This window comes from Vombatus ursinus, unplaced genomic scaffold (assembly GCF_900497805.2).
Source record: "Vombatus ursinus unplaced genomic scaffold, bare-nosed wombat genome assembly UNPS02001287.1, whole genome shotgun sequence".
NCBI lineage: Eukaryota > Metazoa > Chordata > Mammalia > Diprotodontia > Vombatidae > Vombatus > Vombatus ursinus.
Genome location: NW_020941065.1, coordinates 9,542,562 through 9,567,128, shown reverse-complemented (window position 1 = coordinate 9,567,128; position 24,567 = coordinate 9,542,562). Strand labels below are relative to the sequence as shown.

General features: G+C 50.5%; 1 protein-coding gene across 3 annotated transcripts; it reads right to left on the bottom strand.

The window, feature by feature from the left end:
* Window positions 1-4,076: 4,076 nt before the first annotated feature.
* On the bottom strand, window positions 4,077-21,330 carry MLEC (malectin). Of its 3 annotated transcripts, none has more exons than XM_027862845.1 (5): window positions 21,258-21,330; window positions 12,731-12,909; window positions 11,534-11,710; window positions 11,390-11,447; window positions 4,077-9,653 (listed from the first exon to the last, which is right to left on the bottom strand). In XM_027862845.1, the coding sequence occupies exons 1-5, from the start codon at window positions 21,268-21,270 to the stop codon at window positions 9,424-9,426; spliced, it is 657 nt and encodes a 218-aa protein (XP_027718646.1). In that variant the 5' UTR covers window positions 21,271-21,330; the 3' UTR covers window positions 4,077-9,423. The 3 variants fall into 3 exon arrangements, with proteins under 3 accessions (XP_027718646.1, XP_027718636.1, XP_027718656.1); XM_027862835.1 differs by lacking the exon at window positions 21,258-21,330 and adding an exon at window positions 20,282-20,564; XM_027862855.1 differs by lacking the exon at window positions 21,258-21,330 and adding an exon at window positions 19,992-20,085.
* Between the last annotated feature and the right edge of the window lie 3,237 nt (window positions 21,331-24,567).

Below are 24,567 nucleotides of genomic sequence, written 5' to 3'. Positions count from 1 at the left end.
TTGTTTGTTTTTGCCCTGCTAGCCCAGCACACCAGCAGTTTCTTCCTTCACACTACCACCAAAGCAGCCCTGTTGTAATTGCCAGCTCCATTTCCGTGGAAAGGCCTTGGCCACAGGGCTAGTCATTCCCACAACACCAGGGTCAACACCAGAACCAATCAAAGCAGTCAACAAGCATTTAGTAAGTTCCTATTTACTACGTGCCAGGCACTGTGCTAAGTGCTGGGGAATCAAAGAAAGGCAAAAGATAGCTGCTACACTCAAGAAACTCACAACTGGGGGGGGGGGGAGATGTGCAAATAACTATGGACAAACAAGGTAGAAGGGATAAACTGGGGATCATATTCTCAGAGGGAAGGGCAGCACAATTAGGAAGACCTGGGAAAGGTGGACCTTAGCTGAGACTTGAAGCCAGGGAAAGTGACACTCCATGTAAGGGGGGGTCTAAACCTCACAGGGTACTCTCCTGAAGGGGGGTAACAGTCATAAGGGCTGGTAAAAGGGTGGGCTGAAGTTATGCATCTTCGTGCCTTGAAAACAGAAAGGGGCAATGGGGAAAGGACCTAGGTTGATGTGAACAGGAAACACAGACTGTCCCTGTACCGGCCCTGAGGAAGCAGCAGCTACATCGTGTGGAATCTAGAAGGGTCCCAGGAGAGGACTGGCTAGCCCAGGCCTTGAGGAGACAAGGCAGTTCGGAAACTTTTTAAAAAAGTGACTTCACAAAAAGCCAAAAATAAAAAACAGGCCCCAGCAACTTGATGCTGGTTCTCATGACCTTGGGCTGGCACAGAACGTGAAGGGAGCCTAGTCATAAGCACATGAAGTCCCCGACTAGATGCCTCCAGCCTCTTCCTGTGCTGGCTCTCAAGTCAGAGGACCCGGGTTCCAATTCCAACTCGAGGCCCTTAGCCAAATCTTTGCCTGGCCTGTTTCTTCTTCTTTGGCTAGCTGGTCTTTGAGATCTAGTCTCTAGAACCATCACCCTCATTTTACAGACAGGAAACGAAGGCCCAGAAAAGGGAAATGACTTACTACAAGTCACATGAAAGACTTGGGATTTGAACCCAGGGCCTCTGGGCCTTTTCCCCCCACCCTCCCCCTGAGTGCTTTGTTTTTTTCCCCATTGTCCCTAGAGAACTAACACTGCAAAAGGCCAGCTTCCTTCACTGCAGCCCAAGTGGGGTGAGGTAATGTGTCTTTGAAAATTGTCCCCACTCGAGATAAGCAGTCTTACCCAAACCGGGAGCCCAATTTCCTTTGCAGCAAGATTAGGATCTACATACAGCCTAGTGTGGACCCAGCCCTAGGCAGGCACCGGGCCCAAAAGCTCCCTATGGCCGTTTCAACCAGAACACGCCTTCAGATTTTTCCTTTTTTGCCGCTCTGGTTTCAGTCCCATCTGATCCTGGGGTAGGCAACGATTACCGTTAGCTGAGAAGGCTCCTCTCTGGACTGTTCTCTTCTCCCTCTCCACAATCCCTGGGGCCAAGGAGAGACAGAAGACTCTGGCTCTGGAGAATAAGCACATCGCACATGAGGGGAACCTCAGCCTGATTTCCTTAGAAATACCTTGTACCCTTCAAGCCTCCAAGTTACACAGAAAGAAAAAAAAAACTATCGGCTTTCAGAACCTGCTGCCAGAGCTGGGCCTGGCGAGGGACAAAATGAACAGAGCCTGGTTTAAGACTTGTAGACCAGGGAGTGCCAATACTTCTGGTCCATCGGAATCAGACAAAATATGCTAGCTGGAGAGGCTAGAAAGGGCCTAGCAGGGATTTCCCAGGAATATCGAATTTAACATAGAAGAGTCATCTGGTTTAATCCCCACATTTTAATTCTGCTGACAAAAAACTGGGCCAGAGAGGCTCACTTTAAAACTGATGTACCTGCTACATTGCCAGGGACCAGAGATACAAAGTTCCCCAGGCCAGATCCTGCCCCCTCAACCTGACAAGGTATGGGTCCAAGCTGAGACCTTTGCCCCTTACCCCAAAAGAATTTGGGTCTCATTTGGTTTTTTGGGGGGGGGGGGATGACAAGGTACAGGTTCTGGAAACTCCTTCCTTGAATTTTCCCACTTAATCAAGTTAAGTCTCTGAGGCTATAATCCCCTCAAAGGGCCCTTTCTACTCCCAATTCTGTTACCCTTAACCTAGCCCAGTCCTTCATTGTTTATTACCTCCCTTCCCACCCTTGATCCTATCTAGACCCCATTCTCTTGGTTCAAGCATTCACCTCCAGTCACCCCAAACTACCAGATACCTCCCACAGTCTTTCTGTATCCATCTTGTCTCCATTAAAGTGCTGAGATTCAATCTATCCTGCCTGTCAATATTAGCATCACAAATGTTCAGATTCCTTAAGAGTCTGTTCAATATGGCAGATCTTTAATAAACCCTGTCTTTGGTTAAAAGAAGGCTTGGGTTGAATTCATTCGGGCAGGACTCACATGTCGCTATTTCAGGGTCCCAGCACCCCTAAACCTCAACAAATCCAGACTCCAAACTCTCTTCGTACCACTTCAAAGCCTTGCAGAGGTGGAAAGTTCACTGGGGATGTGGCCAATGTCATGTAATGAGAAAAGCCCTGGACTTTGGGTCATGGGAAGCCCAACTTCACATCTGGGACTGATCTGTGACTGTGGTCATTGGGCTTGAGCCTCATTCTCTGCAACTGTTAAGTGGGGTTAATGCTTGCACCCCCCTGTACCTCATAGGGCTCACATGAGCTGTTACTGTCACGAGACTACATGGTATACCTTAAAAAACAAAGCTGATGAACAAGTTGTGGTATATGAATGTAATGGAATACTATTGCACTATAAGAAATGATGAGCGGGGCAGCTAGGTGGCGCAGTGGATAGAGCACCGGCCCTGAAGTCAGGAGTACCTGAGTTCAAATCTGGCCTCAGACCAAACACTTGACACTTACTAGCTGTGTGACCCTGGGCAAGTCACTTAACCCCAATTGCCTAAAAAAAAAAAGAAAAAGAAAAATGATGAGCAGGCACACTTCAGAAAAACCTGGAAAGACTTATATGAACTGACACAGAGTGAAACGAGCAGAACCAGGAGAACTTTATACATAGTAACAGCCACAATGTGCAATGACTGACTTTGATAGACTTGAAGCTCTTCTCAGCAATGCAAGAATCTAAGACATCTCCAAAAAACTCATGATGGAAATTGCTGTCCACATCCAGAGAAAGAACTATGGAGTCTGAATGCAGATCGAAGCACACTATTTGCTCTCCTTTTCCTTTGTGGTTTTGTTTTATTGCTTCATTCTCAGGGTTCCTCCCATTAGTTCTAATTGTTCTTTACATCATGACTAATGGGAAAATATGCTTAATATGAATGTCTAAGTGGTGCCTAAAAGGGTAATATGACATGATGTCACTCTCAATCTCTCATTGAACATAGCCCACCTCCCACTGTGTTAACCAGAGTCAATTACCACTCCTCTTCCAAAAGTTCCAAATTAAGTCCTGAGGCAGCCAGCCTGACTGTCTTTGGTCTAAGACAGACAGCCAAATGACAATACTTTTATTAATAACATGCTGGCCTTATTAATACAATGATTAAATTACCCAGAAACTACCTCTCAAAATTATTTTAATCACTACACTGTCCTATCTTTCCAATTCTCTTGGTAATCCCTATAACTAGGATCCTGGTATACATATATTAGTTGCTTAATAAATGTTTGCTGAATTGATCTGTTCATCCTTTATGGACAAGTACCCCTTTGTGAATAAACCTCAAAAGAAGGGAAAAAAAGGCAAAGCTGGACACTAGTGACAATATAATTTTGTTTATTTTTCTTGAACACGCTGCTGGTTAAAACTGCCAGGCAGAGTATTACAGAATATTTCCTCAACCAAACATCCTGGAAATAAAAATTTTAGAGAGAAAGACAACGAGAAAGAGAAAGAGAGAGCCTACATGAAGATCCCTAGCCCAATTCAAAACCTCCAAAACTAAAGCCTGATTTGCCAACCTAAAGCAGCTAGCTAGCCCTTGAGGCTCCCCCCCCCATCCCTGGCCAGGCCCAAATTCAATCCCAACACAAAGTATCACTGCAAATTGTTTATTAAAACACAAAGCAATGGACAGTGAAAAAACATCCTGATTTGGGGGCAGGGGGAGGAAAGAAAGTTAGGACAGATGGAAACAACTCGGAAAGAAAAGAACCCTTACCCCGCCCCCCATCCAGTCCACTAGGGCTTGTAACCCTCCATCCAAACCTGCTGCTCAAACCCCGAAGCAGTGGGGCCCAGCTTGGGGAGGGGGCGGTGAGGGCTGGAGGTCCAAAGGGAACAAGGGTTGCTGAGACCTTGACACTTCTTTGGGGACTTACATGCCCAGAATGGGGCAGCCAGGGTCAGCTCCGGAGAGCCACCACTCCATTTCCTAAACAGGCCAAGGACCGCAGGTGAAGTCGGCCCTTAGCTCAAGTTGGGAAAAAGCCACTCCTGGCTGGCTTTAAGACCAACTCACAGTAGGCAAGAGTGCAGAAACCCCTAAGTCTGTGAAAGGAGAAATGGATCCAGGGTCCAATCTCTTTTCATTCCCTAGATCACAAGCACACTAGGGAAAAGGGCGAGCTGGGAAGGAGGGACCCAAAGCTTCCTGAACATTGCTTCACCTTGGGACCACAGACCCCTGCCAGACAACCCGCTGTATTCACATGCACGGTCTCCCCACCCCAGCCTGCTAATGACTGAGCCGTTTGGCCTTCCTGGAAGGGAAGCATTTGAACTTGAAACCCCAAAGGAAAGGAGCCACTCGTGGGTCCAAGGGGTGGTGTCTGTGTAAGGATGGCACGCATCTCTCTCACAAGATGCTTGGGAGGAAAGGGACCCCTAAGGACAGCCCGCTGGCCATTACCTGTCACCAGTCAAGGACCAGAACTGCTTATCCCAACACCAAGTGTAAAATCCATCCCTGCTGTGTTTCTGCCAATTCAACTGCCCTCAGGTTCCCCAGCTCCAATCCAGGTTGGTCATTAAACCTGGCTAAAGGGCAACTAGGAGACCATGGGAAGGTAGCCAAGTCACAGAAAGGGGTACAGCCACATCCCTTGCCCTACTGAAAAAACCTTCCAGCTGTGGCCCACCTATGGCAAAGGCGAACTCCTGGTCTGGCCCTCCTGTCCCAGAAAAGGCTGACCGGACTTCACAATCCACCCTGGGAGATGCTCGTTCCGGGTTGACAAGGAAGGATAAATGACTCCTCTTTTACCGAGGCTCCTGATCCTTACTCACATCCTTCCATAGGAGGATGGAAACATCTCCATTTTTCACATTCCAATCAGCTCCCAAGCAGGGTCAATGTGGCCTCAGAAGGCCAACAGGGCCTCATCTCCCCTTTATCTGGCTTTCCAGGAAGGGGGAGGCTACTCCTACTGGATCTTCACCAAAGAACTGGGATGTTTTTTCACACTTTAAAGTTCTCCTTCCTGAGTCCCTCTGGATTTTGGCAAAGGAAAGCTGAAGATGGCAGCATCAACACTTAAGCCATCCAGCCACCAAGGCACCACGACTCAACTGGACATCTTTCTCACATCAAACAGACCTTTTTATTGCAGGGGAATGGGGTGCGGTAGGGACATGCAGGAAGGGATAGCCCCTGGCCCAGACCTGAATCTAGAGAGAGCATTACCAAGGCTCAAAACCGGTTTAAAAACAAAACAAAACAAACCAAAAAAAAAGGTCAGAGAGACAGAGAGAAAAGAGATTAAGAAAGGCACTGTGCTGACTGGGGCCCTCCCCAGTCCCCCAGGGACCGACTCTGCCTCTTCCCTAAGAAGGACAGAAAACCTGCGAATTCCTTCCCTGGACTCCCCAAGGTGAGTAGCTTTTGAGGAAAATTTATATAAGAGCTGGGCAATTGAAAATACTGCCAGTGCTTCTGAAGTTTGGCTGAGATTTTGAGACACCAGGACTTCCCAGGCGATGGACTGAAGCGAGAAGGAAAGGAGAAATTCCTTAAAACAGAAGCTTCTCCAAAAACATTGAATATCAAACTGAAACTTTTAAAAAAAAATTCAAAGATCTAACAACAGCTCCCAGGTGCCACCCAGAGGGAGAGGGGTGGAGCATAAGGTAATGCAGGACAGGTTTGGTCTGGCCTCACAGGACCCAAACCAAAGCCAAGCTCCCGGCAGCCCTTCAGAGAAGCCCCCGTCCCCTGGGTAAGTGATAAAAGAACAAAATTGGAGACTCATAAACCGAGGGGTATTTACTAATTATGAACATTCAACACCCAGTGACATTGGCCAATAGCAATTTAAGGAAAAACAAGCAAAGACAACTGTCTTTCAGGCCACCAGAATGTCAAATCAGGGCCCCCATGATGCAGCTTTCCCCCTGACATCAGGACCATGGGAAAAAGCATTTTTTTTTTTTTTAAATGGAGCTGCCCTGACTGGCTCAAGGAAACATTTGCCATATATATATTCCTCTGACACGCGGCTGTAGTTTAGCCTGCTTGAAGCCTAGAGCAGAATCTGATATCTCTTCCTCCTGTTCTTCCTCCCACACAGGGCCATCCATCCATGCCCCACCCCCACCCATCCCATTAGAGCCAGGTGACTGGCCTTGGCTCTGCCAAGCAACTATGCCAGGGTAGAGGGCAAACAGAAGTGTTCGGCCCCAGGATTCAAACCCCGGCTGGAGGTTCTCCTGCCTTAGTTGAGCTGAGGCAGTGGGAGCAGAAGGGAGGAGTTTAGGGATAAAATGTGGCCCCAGGAGATGACGGCCTCAGGCCTCTCCTGGACTGGCGCCTCAGGACAGCTGGGAGCCATTACTCAATTCCAGCACTGGCTCAAAGTGTAAGGTGGGCACCAAAAGCAGGAGGCAAAAACCCAACAATAGAGTAGTTTCTAATATACACAATACAAAAATAAAAAATAATAATAAAGAGCCCCCATCCCCCAAGCAAAAATGTCATGTACCTATGTCTGTTAGGGTATAGCAGGCCACTGGCCCTGGAGAAGGAGAAAGCTTTCTGGCCCAGCTACAGCCAGGCCCGGGCAAAGAGGAGAACTCCTGCCTGTAGAACGGGTCATGCCCAAGGGGATTCCTTCCCCCCATCCCCACCCACATTGTTTCCTGTTCCCTTCCTTCCCCTTCAGACTTTTTAGATCATGGAAAGGTGTTCCTTCCTTTGAGCACAGCTATGAAGGAAAATTGCCTCCTGCCCAGCTCAAGGACAAAGGGCCAGCCTGGGAATCAAGACAGAAGGAAAGCTCCTCGGGGGTACCGTCATAAAATGGTCACAGGACCTAGGATTGCTATCTAAAGCTGCTGGTCACTGCAAAAAGGGCAGAGAGTCAAGGTTTCTCTCTTGGGGGGAGGGAAGGAAATCTTGCTGCTCAAGCAACAAAATGAGGCCAAATGCAAGTCTACAGGTGTCCTCTCCACATTTTCTCTCCAGGTTAGAAACAGCCCAAGGTTGTTAGCAGCCCTGACCCAGAGGGAGGAGCTGAAAGCACAGGGCAGTTGGGGTCTGGTCCACTCCGGGAGGACTTGGAAGGGCAATTCAAGTGACCAGAGTCAAAGGTTCTGTTAGAAGATGAAGGCCCACAAGTGTCTTGCCCCTGGAGCCTCTGACCACTCTCGGCTCTGCTGCCTGAGCGCCATCAGCTGGGGACACCGTCTTAGCTCCAGGTGCCAAGCAGATGATTGCACAACAGGAACAAAGCTGGCACTCAAGGGGACCTCAGTCATCAACTTGCTCCTTAGCTCTAAAGAAAGAGAACAAAAAACCTGCAGAAGCCAAGACGGAATTTCTGCACTGCCAAGGGACAGGGTCTGGTGCTCTCTAAGGTGCCAGCAGATCCCATATCCCTCCCCCATCCTCCCCAAGCCTGGCTGAGCCCTGCCTCAGGCTACCTCAACTGAGCCGGTGAGGATAATTGTTAGTGAGGGAAATCCAACAAAGGTATTTTAATTCCCAGAGAGCAGAACACTGCAGAGGAAGTAAAACCTGAATAGAAAGATGGATTAGGTGGCTGCCAGGACTCCGGTGCATTGGAACGCTTCCAACCCCTGCCCCCTAGGATGGCCAAATTATTGCTGTCAGGCAGGGCAGGGGGCAGATGAGACCCAGTACGGAGGGGAGAACCAGCAGATCCGTCAGAAGCCCCAGTGACTGCAGCAAAAGCCTGAGTCAGATCAAAAGGTACAGCCAAGCAGTTAAGTATCTTGGGGGCAATTCTAGGTCAATTATCAGGAAGTAATTGGTTGAACAGTCCTAGCCCTTGGGTACAGAACCACATGACGCACACCCCTGCGGTAGGTAGCGAGTGCCAAATAGCCTCGTAATCTAGGGAAAAGAACGCACACAGAGACCAAGGAACCACTACTCCTGGGAAGAGGAGGACGATTCCACAACCAGGGAGACCTGGCTGGACCCAAGCGGGAGTCTGGGAGCCGGGCCCAGGTCTCACCCTCAACGCTCTCATTTCACTGGACAACACAGACCATCTCCAATTTCAAGTCCAGAGGGGCTTGCAGACAAGCTAAGTCCCGTGTGGCCACCAGGAGTCCTTAAAAGGGCCATTCCAATGAGTACCAGAAGAAAAGTCCCCAGGCTCCCGTCTCCTGGAGGAGATCACCCATGAAAGAGGTGGAGAGGGAAAGAAATTTCAAGTGAGTAGCAGAAACGGGAAAAAAGGGAAAGCAAAATCAAGTCCCCGACAGGCACTAAAAGCAAAATGTATTTTGTGGTGACAAGAGCCAAAAGGCAGTTTCAGGCCAGGAGGTAAAGCTGCAGCTCTGGTTCCCAGACCAGCTCCCCTCACCGGCCAGAGGCCCACCTCGTGGTTCACACATTTTAAGACAGAGCTTTCATTTGGAGACCGGCCAACAAGGCTTCCATCAGACCTTCCCTCCTTTTTAAACACACAGTTAGGCCCAGACTTGCCCTCCCCCCTGGATTCTATGTCCACCCTCCTTCAGCCCAGGCCCTCCGAACAAGGCTTTTCAGACCCCGATTCACTCCCAACCATGGTCTCTCTCAGGCAATCCATTTCCTATCCCTAGTTCTCCTAATATTCCATCTTAAAAGGAAACAGTATTTGTGCTCTGGGCCCAAGCCCTTTCCCCAGGGACACAGATCAGAGTCCCCACGGAGCAGCCTCTAGCTCCTTAGATGAGAAAGGTCCGATTTCACCCCAAGTACCCTGGAGAGGAAGGCAGCCATTGGATGCCAGCCATGAAGAAAGCGAGGGGAGTGAAATGAGGCCACGACTGAGCTGAGCTGGGCTGGGCTGGGCAAATCCACTCTCTCCTCATTCTGCCTCTTTAAAAAATTTTTTGTTAAGAAATTGTGAAAAACATGAAGAAACCAAAACCAACCATGTTTGGTCTCATTCCTCCTCCCTTCTCCCCACCCTCAGGATGGCCCTGTGCTCTCACAGCCGACAGAGGCAGAAGAGGGTCGGAATGAAGACGCCAAAGGCCACCAGGATGGGAAACATGAGGCTGCTGTTGTCCGAGGCGTAGGGGTTGGGAGTGCGAGGGCCCGACTGGACCCGGTTCTTATTGGACTGCCTTTTGGTGCTGGAACCTTCTTCGTACTCTTCCTCCTCTTCCTCCTCCTCCTTCTTCTCCAGGCCTGGGTGAGGCTGCAGCTTTGGCACCTCTGAGGACAGAGAGAAGTATGACTGATAAGCACAGTAAAGAATGTGCCCCCAGCGCCAACTGGGCCACAGGGCACCAGGAGGCCCAGCTCGCTTACGGACCAAACTCCTGCGACCAGCTGGCTGGCCGGATGCCCCAAAGCACAGAAATCTTTGCTGGTTCCTGCCATCTCGAGCAAGCAAAGGAGCTAGCAGCGGTAACACCCTTCACGGAAGGCTCCAATCTCCTCCTTCCTTCCTCACTTCTCCCACCAAGACCTGAGAACGCTTACAGCCTGGGTGTGGACAATGACCCGACATATTCCTCAGCGTTCTCAGCTCTCCCTTCCTGCCTCCCGTGGTCCCAAATCCCTTTTCACTTCAAAGATCACCTAGACTTACCTCCTCATTTTACCCACAAACTAAGCCCAGGCAAGCTTGCCCAAAATCCCCAGAAGGAGCCAGGTCTGAAGCCGGGTCTGGATCCAAAGGCCTTTCTCCTACATGGATCACACTGGCTCGGCAGTTGCCTTCCTGCCCTTCAGAGGATGGCTTTAACAAACAGCTGAGTCCCCGTATTCTGAGCGCCCTCTTTCCTTACAGGTTCAATGTCTCCACAACTCTTTATAGACATTAGCTGGACTTTTTTCCTGGCAAGCAATTTGATCCACCCTCTTAGAAGAGGTGCAGCAATGCCAGGACTTTGGGGAACAGAAAAGACTCCTTTTTGTCCTCTGAGGTCCCTCAATATTGACATATAAGACAGGAACAAGTTGGATGGTGTATTGAGGTGGAAGGAGTAAGGGGCAAGGGGAGAGTGATTGACTGGTGCCAACCATCGAGACATAAGCCCCTCTGTGAAGGCAGCCTGGGAAACTGGCAGCTGTGATAACCTCAGAGCCCCAAGAGGGAAAATATGCCCACGGCCGGATGCCAAGGACACTGAGAAGGTTCGATAGGTGCCAAGACCTTCCTTCCAAGCTCAGCTATGCCATGTCAGCAACTTCTACTTAACAGAAGGCTCTGATAGATGTTCTAATAGATGCAGGCTGGTTAGACGGGCCTCCCACTCTGTCGTCCCTAGAAAAGGCTAGTAAATGGGGAAGCACCATGGTGCATGATACTTGGAGGGCGGTATCACATGGCTCTCCAAGTCAGAGCCCTTTTATGTGCTGGTACCTCAGGCCCTGGGGAGATCAGCAAAGGAAGAAGGTTGTGCATGAGACAGTCAGGAAGGAAGCACTATAGTTTTCCCAAGAGTAGATTTTCTGGGATCTGACAATGAGCTTAACGCATAGTAAGGGAAGGAAATACTTTGCCTTCCACTTAGAAGGCCGAGCAACTAAAGGACAGAAGATTTAGACTGACTGGGCCCGGCCCGGCCCAGCCCATCCTTTACCGCCGCCATGATTCAAGCGCCTGGGCCCCTGGATGAGCCTTGGGGTTTGGTACAATCGAGGATGGTAGAGCCTCGGGACTCTGCCACCAACTCCTTGGGCGACTGTGGCCACCAGAATCCACATTCTCTGGAGGGAGCTTGCGTTCCTCAGCTACAAAAGGAGGGGCCTATACTCATCTCCAAAGTCTTTTCCAATTCCAAGTGTACGATCCCACTAAGTAGTTAATGTCCTGATTCTCTGAATTTTGCTTCCTGTCAGACTATGCCAAGTGACTGGCCCCCTCCTTACCCCCAGCAATCTCCAAGTACCTGGTACCCATGCCCCAAATACCACTAAATGACAACAAAAATGTTACTCACCATCTATGGTCCCAGCCATGATATATAGTGCACAGACTTTGGGATTGTCATAGTACCCCTACAAGATGGGAAAAAACCTGTCAAGCTGAAACAGGAACAACGCATTCCCCAGCACCCTCCCCGCCAGGAGACAGAAGGGGCTACCTTGACAAACTCGATGTGGAGTTTCCCGGTGAAGGTGGACACTTCCCCCTGGACACTCAGCTTTCCCTTTTTGATGCTAATGGGGATGATTTCATCATGAGCTGTGCTGTGACCAACCCGGTCAAAGATGTCCAGATCCTTCACGACCACGTGACCATTCAAGCGCACATCAAACACCTTCAGGGTCAGAAAGGGTAACCATCAGTCAGCTTCCCAATTTGGACAGGGTGCAGCTAGGCATTTGGGAGATAAAACTAAAATTGTTTTGAAAAGAGCCCCTGCCCTCAATGACCTTATATTCTACTAGGGAGATCTAATGCAAATGCAGATGTGTGAACACAAGCTGATTTGAGAAGGGGAGCACTAACAGCTGGGAAGATCAAAAGGGCTTCCTATGAGAGGGAACATCCCAGCTGAGTTTTAGGGAAGCTACACATTCTCAAAGGCAAAAGTTACTGGGGATTAAGGCCATTTCAGGCACAAAGGCATGCAGAGAGGCAGGGGACTGAGGGGACTGCAGGCACATTGTGGGTGTGTTGCAGGGGGAAGATGGTAATTTGTATAAAGGTCAGAACCACTAGTTCATGGGAACCAAAGAGTTCAGTTACAGGACCATAAAATTTGGATTCAGTCAAAAGGCCGCACTTAAGGACCTAGAAGGCCACATGTGGCCTTAAGGTTCCCCATCCCTGCTGGAGAGGGCCAGACAGAGCTTCAGCCGTAAAACCAGTTCAGTGAAGAGACAAATAGAGCCTCTAGAAGGCTCAAGCCCTTGTGCTCGGGAAAGTCAAGGAACCCCCTTCAATATGGCACCCTCCTCCTCACTGCCCATGGGTAGCCAAGAGGTTCTACCAGACTCATGGAACAGGCCATTTAAGCCAACACAGTATCGGTATCAGAGAGAGGCAAATCTGCCAGTAGAGACAGAGTTAAAAATGAGGTTTAGAAAGATAACTCAGACAAAAGAAGCACATGACATTTTGCCTAGGCCGGCCCGTGGCCAGAGTTAGGAGTCTTGGCCACTCACTCCAGCACAGCGCCGCACAGACACATTTTAGGGAGGTGGGGGATGAGAATGGATGCTTCTTCAACATTCATCCGCTTCCCTTTGCCCCAGGGGAGGTTTGCCTTTTAGACCTGAGGCCCATGATCCACAGGTCAAATGTAAGATGACTCAGAAGCCTGGCTGCACCTCACCTTCTGTTGGGATTGTGCAAAATAGACCTCGGCAAACTTCAACACCAGCACGTAGTCCCCTTCCTCTTTGATGGGGACCTCATAGCCAAAGGTCTCCTCGTTGTAGCGCTCCGTCTGATAGAGGATCTGGTCTTCAGGGTTGGCCCGAAGGATGGGCAGCTTCATCCCATAATCCGAGGCTAAGGAGAAAAGCACAGGACCAGGGCTACATTAGACCAGAACGGGGCCAGGTGCCAAAGCAGCCTCAAAGTGGTGGTGGTGGTAGAGACGGCCACCCCAGCCGCACCTGGTTCAGGCTGGAAAGAAGGCAGCTGCTACCTGTTCTCCATTACAGAAACCTGACACCATCTATCCCACTAAGCCCTATAGCAACACCAGAGCTTGGGAAAAATTCGTGTGTTAAAAAAGAAGATCCACAAAAGCACCTCTTCCTATAGCTTCAGGCCCACAAACAGTGGTTTCTGAACAAACACAAACTCATTATTAAAAGAGGGCACTACCCTGCCTGCAGCTGCCCATCTCCCTGGGAGGGCCAGCTTCAGAGAAACCTTGCAAAACAAGGGAGACAGCAGGGGATTCTATAGCAGACAGACAAAAGACGACTGAACCGAGAGAATGTTCTTTAGCATCCAAAAAAAGTCCAGTCTAAAACAACCGTGTTGGAAGAGCAGGCCAGAACTGCCAGAGATACAGACAAAATGCTAGTTTTCTCAATTGGTTTCCTCAATTTCCATTAAAAGGCTCCAACGTGGGTAAACTGAGTTAGGGCCCTAAGAAATGGCTGTAATTGCTGCCTTTTTTATAAAATTTTATGAGTGGCCAAAGCTCTCACTAAACTTTTTGGTTGAACACACACACACACACACACACTCACATGAAACATACTTCAGATACTTCAATTGATAAAGTACCCCCAGATCAACACTTCACCTACCCCCTATGGCCTGGGAATTGCCTAGGGCCTAGGTCAAGGATGAGCAACCTGCAGCCTTGAGGCCATACATGGCCCTCTAGGTCCTCAAGTTCTGCCCTTTAACGGAATCCAAACTTCATAGAACAAATCCCCTTACTAAAAGGATTTGTTCTGTAAATGGGCTCGGTCAAAAGGCCAAACCCAAGGCTTAGGTCACACAGAGAGAGGGTCAGTTAGCAATAGAGTCACACAAATGGTTTCACCAACCAAAAGGGGTGGGGGGTGGGTATGGAGAATCACCATGGCTAAGGTCCCAGGGGGTGACCTGGCCCATTTCAAAGATGGCTCCTTCCCATCTCATGTTTAGTTTGGGAGACTCATGTGTGTCTGCACATCAAATCTAGACACCAATCTCGCCCTTCTTCCAAGGTCCCCCCTTTCCTTAGAAAAGGCTTCTTATTAACTCCTAGAATCAGCTGCTCTAATTCTGAGATCCTTTCAAAAGCTCAGCCCAAGTCTCATCTCCTCCAGGGGCCCTTTCCAGGTTACTCTGGGGGTTGGTGCACCCAAATCACTGCATATTTACTTGTCTGTAAATATGTTATACTCCCCCCCCCACCACCACCACCAGGAGAACATTAGCTAGAACACGGCCTAGCACAAGGCACACTGGAGGGTGGGAGCTTCTCAATACTTGCAGCAGTGCTGGGCACCTTCATACCCTCTAGTCCCATGAATGATCCAAACTCCTAGCACAGCGCTGACTTGTTCAATTACATGCCTCCACCGCACGCAGTGTGAAATTTCGTGTCTGCCTTCAAAAGCTTCAATAGGAAACACAATTAGCAGAATTCAGACCACTCAAGGTACATTCCTAGGGACTTTCCTTCTAGCTGCCCCCCCACACACACACCCAGGGGGGACAAGGGTAAGACAGAGAGTTAGAAAAACTAAGTGGGGGGAGAATGGAAGCTCTCTTAGATTTTCTGCCAGCCAGCCCACCCAAAGCACCAGCAACAGGAAGTTAAGAGCACTCAGGAAAATCAGTAAATATTACCTACTTTCCCCCAATTCTACTCAAACAAAAACCCACCTCCAAAAAACAAAACAAAACCCACATCCACAAAGTAGGCTGAGTTAACACTCCGACACTAAGAGTCTGATGGGGCTGCCAGCTTTCCTTCAAAGATCAGAGGGGGGAGGAAAAGCAACCCCGTCCCTGATGCACAAAACTTAAAGAAACCAAGATTCTGCCAATTATCTTCCAACATCTCACAGCTTCCTCCCTTGAACAGCCCCTCCAAGTTGAGAGCTTCAGCCAGCTTTCATTTATTAGCATGTATAGAAAAGGATTGGTCTGTGATCTTTTTCATATTAAGAGTGGAAAAAGAAATGTAATCTGTGGCAAAGCTGCACAGCAAACAAAGTCAGACTTAGATACACACCCACACACACACCCAAACCCAATCCTAAAATTGCCTTTTAGAATATTTCCCCCCCCCAAAATAACCCAAGTGACTTTCTCAGGGGATTGGCCACATGTGAGGTTTGATCTGCACAAAGCCCGGAAAGACAGAGCAGCAAAAGGAGCTTCTCCCCCCACCCCCAAGCAAGTACAGCGAGTGGTGTGGTCAGCAGACTGCTGATGTGGGCATAATACAGCCTTAACAGCTAAGGGAAAGGGAGGGGGCCAGAAGGACTCAGTGGTCTAGGTCTTCCAGGGTTCCTAGACAAGGGTGAGTGGTCCCCATGCTACATTTTTTTTTTTAAAAAGTCTCTCTCCTACCCTCAGGGCTGGCAATGGTCCCTATAGAAAGTGGGTGCTATATATAGCTATAGGGCATCACACCCCCTAGGAATGTATACCCCAAAAGACCAAGGCAGCCAGGATCAGTGGTGAATACAACCCTGTTAAAAGGGACCTTAAAAAACATCTACAATTCCATTTCACATAGTCAGAAACTGAGGCTTGTCCAGTCTCATGAAGTTAGTAAGTGGCACAACTGGACTTCAAATCCAGGTTCTCTGACTCCAATCAGTATCCTTGAAACCTCTTTCTGGAGCTCTCTCCCTCTTCTCCACCTGACTTTAGAACAGGCTTCCATTAAACTCCTCACCCTTCTCTAGCAACACTGAAGGAAGCTTCTCCACCAAGATAGGGAATGTTTTTAAACCTAGCGAGCAGGCCTGAAAGCAAAGCTCTGTCAGGGGATCTCCTGGACCAGCTCAGTGGGGACCAGCACAGAGAGGTCAAAGTCATCCTTAGCGCTCACATGGACAGCCCCAGATTCTGCTTTGGGTTGAGCCACAGACAAAGGCTCAATACCATATCTACTTCAGCAAACCAGAGTGTTACCAGTTCCTGCCCTGCAGTTGATGGAGATCCCTGGCCAGCCTTTGTGCCAACCTTGGGGTCCTACCTCCATTTTATCCCACTTATATCTTGTGGGTCCCTGGTTCATGTTATTCCCCTCATGAGACTGAAGGTGTGGGGGCAGGACCTCTTTTTGCTTTTCTTTGCATCTCCAGTGCTTAGCACAATGCCTGGCACATAGAAGGGACTTAATGACTGCTAGCAGACTGACCCAAGGGGCCAGTGATCTTACACAGGCCTGGACTGCCAAGTAGCTGGCATCTCCATGGGTATCTGGCCTATGTCACTGAAGTTCAAGTTAAAAGGTCACCAGGCAAAGAGATCTGTTTTCATCTCTTTTGGATTGCAGGGGTGGAACAGAGGGGAATTTTTAGTAGGCTTCACAGAACCTCAGAGTTAGAGTAGTCCAGGTGGTCTCAGGGCTTCCAACATGCTGGCGGGATGCAGCCCTCTGGAGAGGCCTTTGAACAAAAGGTTATTTTATTAACTAGTACACACAAACTAGCAGCTTGGGAAGGCCTGACCATCCACCTGCTGTTACCATTGGGTAACCCAGTACTAGCTGGTAGCAGGCTCAGATCAATCAGTAGTTATAATCATTAACTAGATGACCTACTACTGAAAAAGATGAAGATCTCTAATTGATCAAAAGCTATTACATGAAATATAATGGATGAAACTGAGACTCAGAAAGGAGAAGGGCCTTATCCACAGTCATACTGCTAATTAGGAACAGCCACCCTACAAAAGAGCAAAGTTTGATCTTTGTTCCTTAGTCCAAATAAACCAACACTCTCCCAAATAGAGCTCACAGTGAAAATCAAGGAGCCCTGGGATAGAATCCCAAGGTGAACACTGAAAAATCACTGTCTATGTCAGGTGGGCCTGTTGGGGTATATGGAGGAGGGGCTGCTGGCGGGGGAGGGCAAATGATGAAGAAGAACGTTTTCAGGGCAATTTCCAGAGCAATGGTGTTTGGGGCCAACCAGCCACTGTCATAGGCCAAAAACACTTTTCTGCTTGGAGCATCAGGGGGATACAAATCCCTCTAGGAGGAACTATATGTACCTCTGTAAGATACTCTGTTAAGGGGCAGAGGAGAGCTTATATTTTACTGGGACAGTAGAGAATTAATAAAATCCTGCTAGTTCCTTGGAAGCCAAATGCTTCTTGGACTGATACAGAAAGAAACTCCAATGAAGAGAGGGGTAGCCTGGCTTAGGGGCTAGTGCCCTAGGCCTGAAGGTCAAAGACCTAGGTGATGGTGGGCCAAACCCGAATCTCAATTTCCTCATCTCTAAAATGGGGATGAGGATAATTGAAATACAATCTACCCCATAGGGTCGCTGGGGAGAAAGCTCTTTGCAAACCTTAAGGTGCTATCTGAGGGGAGCTGCCATTTTCTTCATAGGGAGTCAGAAATGGTATCAAATGGGAAACAAGTAACAAAGCTTTTATTCAACAGCTTTCACCAAAATCTGATGGGTGAAGGGTCTCCCAATTACAATTTAAAAAGCTCTTTCACACAAAGTTTCTTTCAACTGATTTTCTCAGTCGAGCTAAGGCAAATGCTTTATTTTGACAGTTTTACAGACAGGCAACTAGGTGGTGAAGGCCTGGAGTCAGGAAGACCTGAATTCAAATCTAGCCTCAAGACACTTACTAGCTGAGTGACCCTGGACAAGTCACTTCACCTTGTTTGCCTCAGTTTCCTCATCTGTCAAATGAGCTAGAGAAGGAAATGGCAAACCACTCTACTATCTTTGCCAAGAAAACCCCAAATGAGGTCACTCAAATGGGTCACCAAAAGTTGGACATGACTAACTAACCAAAAAAATTTTACAGATGGGGAAACATCAATCAACAAGCCATTTATGAAGCACCTCCTACATGTCAGGCATTGTGCTAAGGGCTGAGAATACAAAGCAAGGCAAATCTAGTCCCTGGCCTCAAGGAGCCCAAGTCTAGAGGAGGAGTCACCAGATACAGTCTGATTCAGGTGGAGTAGATGGAAGGTAAAGGAGAAGCTTAGGACTTGGCCAGCGTTAGAGAAAACCCAGGTGTCCTGCACCCTGGCCCATTCTTCTTTCTGCTTCAGCACACTAACTCTCTCAACACCTGGCACTGCCCTCGACTTCCAAGAAGGGCTGCCAAGCGAAGGGGGAGGGAGGGAGAAAAGGAACAAAAAGTAAACAATGGCCCAGCTTCTCCCAGCCTCAGTAAAGAAAAGGACTGGACATCCTCCTGCAAGGAGGCCTGAAGCCTCAACTCCCAACCCAGTGGCCAGAAAAAGGATTAAAAATACTGTTTTTCTGTTTCTGGTCCAGTGGGTAGATACTTTCTCTGAAGACACAGGTTAAGGAATGTGGCTCCCAGCAAAACACTCTCCTACTCCCCCACTGAAGACTATAGTTTATGGAGGCTGGGAAAGCAGCCAAAAGGGGTGGCCCCCAAGCTAGGAGTTGCCATGGTGGGACCAAAGTCTGGAGTGGCAATTCAGTGTACATGGACCTCTGCAGGCCTTGTCTAATGGCATCCACAATAACCAACTTCCAGTGAGCGACTTCCAACATGAGCCAATAACTTAGTGCCAGGCTTTCTCTTCCATTAACAATTCTGGTCCCCAAAAGCCAAGGGTTGGGAACTCCTTGGGACTGAGGACGGGGTGTCAGACAGTCCAAGTGCATCTGCTGCTAGCTTTAATAAAAAGCCAGCTGGTAGAGCACCTGCAAATTAGGGGCAGAATCTTTCAGCCAGGATAGCCTGTAACAATTGACTACATGGACACTGGGAGGGGCCCCTGGTTCTGTGCGGTCCCAGCCAATTAGATTTTTTCCATTAATGGCCCACGTCTTTAGTTTCTCTAGGTTGAATGAACTAGACCATTCAGGCTTCCACATCTTCTAGCAAAAAGAACTGTGCAATCTAAAACACGGCCTTATCCAGCAGTTATCTCAGGAGATAAGGTCTGCAAACGGCTTCTTGAGTCCTCCAGGGCGGTTCCTACCCCCAGGACAGGAAGAAGGGTGGATCTAACACACAGACAGACAAGGCAGGGCTCTGGCCCCGAAGCCCACTTCAGTTTCTGCGTGGCAGGCATGCACTACAGGAACCAGAAGCTGTTAGGACAAGCAAGCCAGAAGGAAAGAAAACAGCAGGCCAAACTTTCTAGAGAGCCCTACCTCCGGCCACCCAGACAGGTAGTAAAGTGTCTGCCCACCTGGTGGTGGAACAGATACCAGACACCCCACTTAACTTAGAAGCCCAAAGGAGGCCGGCTCTGGCCCTCTGAAAGAGGCCTATTGCCAGTCTGGCAGCCTTTGCCCTCATGGTACAACACCAATCTCGTGGAACTTCCCGAGCCCACAGAAAGAAGCAGGAGTTGGGCACACTGCTCTGTGGAGCCAGTTACACTTGACCAGTTAACAGAAAACGTCCCCATTTCCAAGACTGGCTGCCATCCAGTCTCAGGTTCACTCACGTTTATTCTGCATTTATCAAACTTCCTCAACTCAAAAAGAGGCCTGATCGCTCAGCTGCCAAGGGCCAGCCCCAGGAGCCCCGCTCCAACCCGAGACTCCACCTGGGAGAGGGTCCCATCCAGGGTAAAACTGAGGCAGCTCTGGGCACTTCAGCAGAGCAGAGAGGCTCCCCCACCCCAGGCCCAAGCCCCGGAGGCCTAGATCTGGGCCGTAAAAGGGCACCCCAGTTAGTCGGTTATTAGAGGCCGGAAATACACTGCAACCACAAGCCTACTGGCGAGCCCCACGGCTGGCCCCCGGCCCCTGGGACCGACCGGAGTCTGCCGTTTTTACAACCTTGTGCCACCATATGCAACTCTCTTCTCTCCGAGCCTCAGTTTCTTCCAAATGTAAAATTGGGGGGGTGACCTAGAGCTCTAGATGGTTTGCTGAGGACCCCAGTGCGCCCCTCCTGCACCCAAGAGCCAAGCCCGAGCATACCCCCACACCCACCCCGGGCGTCGCGGATGGTCGCTTTGCTCCGGCCTCCAAGGCGGGCTCAGGGATCCCGGACTTTAAAGCAGGAAGGGGCTCTGATCCAGGCTGGAGGGGCCCAATGTCACACAGAAGGGACCTCAAGGCCCACCTGAGGCAGCCCCCTCCTCTTACAGGCGGAGAAACTGAGGCCCGGCGGCCCGAGATCACACAGCTGTTGGGGGTCTTAAGGGCTCCCTCTCCAGCCGGGGAAACCGAGGCCCGGGGGCGGGGCGCACGTGGCGGCGCGGCCAGACCGGCAGCCTCACCTCGGCCCACCCGGCCCTCCAGAGGGTCCTTGCGGAAGTGGATCCCGTGCACGTCCACATGCGCCTCGCCGCCCGCGTTGATGGCCCAGATGACGCTCTCGGGCAGCCCGAGCCCCGCCACCGCGGCCGCCCCGGGGACGGCGCCGCCGAGGCCCAGCAGGAGCAGGGGCAGCAGGGGCAGCCGGGGCAGCACCGTCATCAGCAGCGGCAGCAGCTGCAGCAGCAGCAGCGGCAGCAGTGCCGCCCTCGCCCCGGCGCCCAGCAGCATCGCGGGGGGCCCCGGCCCGGCTCCTCCCGCCGCAAGGGGCTCGGCTCCTCAGCAGCGCCCAGCTCCGCCCGCCGCCAGGGCCGCGGCCGCCCAGGACATGTCTCGCTCTCTCGCTCGCTCGCTCGCTCGCTCCCTCTCTCGCTCCCCCGCTCGCCGCCGCCGCCGCCGCCTCCGTCTCGGTCTCAGACTCCTACCTCTACCTCGGGCACAACCGAACCCGGCCCCGGCCGCCGCCGGCAGCCAATCGGCGCCCGACGCTCATTAATTACCCACGGCCCCCGCCGGGAGCGGCCTCCCCATTGGCCGCGGCGCGGGCAGGGGGCGTGGCCGGCTCCGGGCGCCAGCCCAACCGCGAGGCGCTGGGGGGAACGCGCGGGGAGGGAGTTCGGTTGGAGCGGTTGGGGAGGGGATGCGGAAGTGGCGGCCAGGGCGCCCTCGGAGGAGAGCCCGCCGCCCAATGGAAGAAAGGAGGAGGGAGGGCTGAGCGACCGGGGAGAGGGGGGGCACGCGGACACGTCGCCAGCACTTCCGGTTGCCTTCCCCCCTCTCCATTACCCCCCTCACCCCGGATGCCGACGAATGGGCTCCCGGCCTCCCACCTCCAGGGACGTCAGCCTCCTAAGGGGATGTGACTGGGGGGCCCGGCCGGCGCGGGAATTTCCCGGTATGGGCTAAGCGGGCCACCGTTCCTCTCCTCGGAGAAACTACCTGAAGGTGGCATCTTTCCCCTCAACCCCAGAGGGCCGGGACCCAGGCTGGGGAGGAGAGAGGGAGCCGGGGTCCCCAGTCCCCGCCTGCGGCTCGGCGCGTGGTGGGAGCCGATTAAGCGCTGTGGCGGGAATGAATGAAAGGGGGCGGGCACGCGGGCATTCGGAGCATCCGGTCCCCACAAGGGCGGGAGCGTCGATTGGTACCGGCTGACAGTCGCCCAATCAGAGAGGTCCAGCGCGGCGGAAACGCGTGGCTAGGCGGGGGAGGGAGAGAGGGAGGCCCCGCCACTGCGTTGCCCGGGTAACAGGTCCCGCCTCTCCGCGCGACCCCCTCCTTCCTCCCGAGGGGCGGGGCGGAGTCAGTTCCCCGAAGAGGCTGCTGAGGTTAGAAGGTTTCGAGTCCCACCGGAACCCCCCGGGCGCCTTCCTGAGCCGGCGTCTCCCCTCCCCCCGCCGCTCCTGCTCCCTGGGAGGCCGGTGATGGGTCCGAGGTCACGAGAGCGAGGCTCCCCTGGGTCTGTGTGACCTTGGGCCAGCGGCTTCACCTCTCCAGGCCAAGGGAAGGGTGGACACCCTCCCAGCCTCGGCCGAAGTACCCTGTGCTAAGATCAAGGCAACGGGCATTTATTGAGCGCCAGCTGCGTGCCAGGCACTCCAGCTCATAGCCCAGGGCAAGAGAAAATAGGCAAACAACTGTGTACAAACATGAAATTGGAGATAATCCCCCGCCCCTGACATTCCATGTTCTAAAACCCGCCCTGCTCTGACATTCTCTGTTCTCAGCCCCCTCCTACCTTTGACATTGCCTGTTCTAGGTTACCTCCTAGCTCAGATATTCCATGTTCTAAAACCCTCCCTGCTCTGACATTCTCTGTTCTCAGCCCCCTCCTACCTTTGACATTGCCTGTTCTGGGTTACGTCCTAGTTCAGACATTCTACATTCTAAGCTCCTTCCCAGCTCTTACAGCCCCTGTTCTAAGTTACCTTCTCAGCTATGACATTCCACATTCTAAGATTCTTCTCCACCAGACAGTCTCACCTCTAACATCCCCTATTCTAAGGACCCTTAGTCATAAAGAATCTGTGTCTCCTACAGCCAGACCCTAAGAATGCACATAATAACTCACATCTACATATGTGGTTAAGGGGCAGGTAGGTGGGGCAATGAATAGTTCAATGGGCCTGGAGTCAGAAACACCCAAGTTCAAATTTGACCCCAGATACTAGCTGTGTGCCCCTGGACAAGTCACTTCCCCCCGCTTGCCTCAGTTTTCTCATGTGTAAAGCGAGCTGGAGAAGGAAATGGCAAACCACTCCAGTATCTCTGTCAAGAAAACACCAAGAAGGGTCACAGGGCTCAGCAAGGACACATTCAGTCTGCAAAGCACTTTGCACATTATCTCCTCCTTTGCTCTCACAACAATCCAATGGGGAAGAAGCTATTATTATCCACAGTTTACAAGATGAGGAAATTGTGGTTAAGTGACTTGCCTAGGGTGGCAGAAGCTAGTAATCCCCTGAAGCAAAAATAGAACTCAGGTTTTCATGACTCTGAGTTCAATGGTTTATCCTACAAGCCTCCTTACGAGAAAGACCGTCCCTATGGGACACCATGTGTTCACTGATCAGGAAACACAGGAATATCCAAAATAAATGCAAAGTGATTTTTTTGAAGGGGGAAGTCAGTAGCCTTGGAGGGGATCAGGAAGCTGGCATTTGAACTAAGTCTTAAGGCAGGGCTTCTTAACCACCTACGTCCTGGACCTCTCTGGCAGTCTAGTGAAGAAGCCCATGGACACTCTCCGAGTTTGAGTTGTTTTATTTAATTACTGGGGTTTTCTTTTTTTGCCTTTCTTTGTGTCCCCAGCACTTTACACAGTGGCTGGCATGCAGTAGGTGCTTAATATATGCTAGCTGGCTGACTGACAAAATGCATTAGGATTACAAAGGAGGCCAATTATATTGAAATAGTTATCAATTTTTTTTTTTAAATGAGCCTTGCTTTGAAGGGAGCTAGGAGGCTTCAACCAGTCAAGGGAGAAGGGAGAAGAGCATTCTTTGTAATGGCCTGAGTCCTGAAGATGGAATGTCCTGAATGGGGAGCAGCAAATAGGTATGTTTGGCTGCAGGGAGGGAGTAGATAGGAATCAGGCTGCACGGGGAGGCTGACTGTCACAGGCCCCAGACTGGCTGTTCTAAAGGCCCTCTCTTTTAGCATCCAATCCTATGGGCCCTTGCCACTTTATCATAGGATGCTGTAAGAGCTTAGAACTACAGGTTTAGAGCTGCAAGGGACCTTTGCAGTGCATCTTATCCCTTCATTTCATAGATATAGAAATTGAAGCAGAGTTGAAGTTACTTGTCCAAGGTCACACAGCAAGGAAGTAGTTGGGATTTGAACCCAGTCCTTTAACTCCAAATTCTGGACTCTCTCTTGCTTCCCTCTGCCCCTGTGACCCCATCTGGTTCTATCCATGTAACCCAGCAATACCTCCTCCACTGCTATTCATCTTTCCCCTCAAATGCACTGGGCTAACAATAACTTCTCACATTTTTATGATGTTTTAAGGTTTATGTGAGGCTACCTGTCTTAGTAAAGGCAGCTCAGTGAATAGAGTACTGGGCCTGGAGTCAGAAAGACCTGAATTCAAATCCAGCCTGAGAGATTTAATAGCTGGGTGACCTTGGACAAGTCACTTGACCTCTGTTTGCCTTAATCCACTGTAGAAGGAAATGACAAATCACTCCAGTATCTCTGCCAAGAAAACGCTACGGACAGTTTGGCCCATGGGGTCATGAAGAGTCAGGCAACTGAACAATAACACCTGGCTTAGTGGGTAGCGTTGGGTTTGGGCTTAGGAAAAACCGGGAAAACTGGGTTTGAATCCCACCTCTGACACTTGCTATCTTTGTAACTCCTAGTGGAGTAAATTACTTCCCATGTGCCTTTGGCATCTCCTTAAGACTTAGCTGCTAAATCATAGATCCGTGTGGATAGAAGGAAATCCCCAAGCTAAAGGTGTCACTGATCCCATTAAGTGATTTTAATAGCTTGAAACTGTACTAAGACTTGTAGAACACCCTGGAGAGACAGAAACAGAGAGGGATAGAGAGAAAGAAGGAGAGACAGAGAGAGAGACAGGGATAGAGAGGAGAAAGAAAGAGAGGAAAGAGAGAGAGGGACAGAGAGAGAAAGACAAGAGAGGAGAGAGAGAAAGGGACAGAAGGAGAGGGGGGGATAGAGAGAGACAGAGAGGGATAGAAAGAGGGAGATAGGGATAGAGAGACAGAGGAGACAGGAAGGAGAG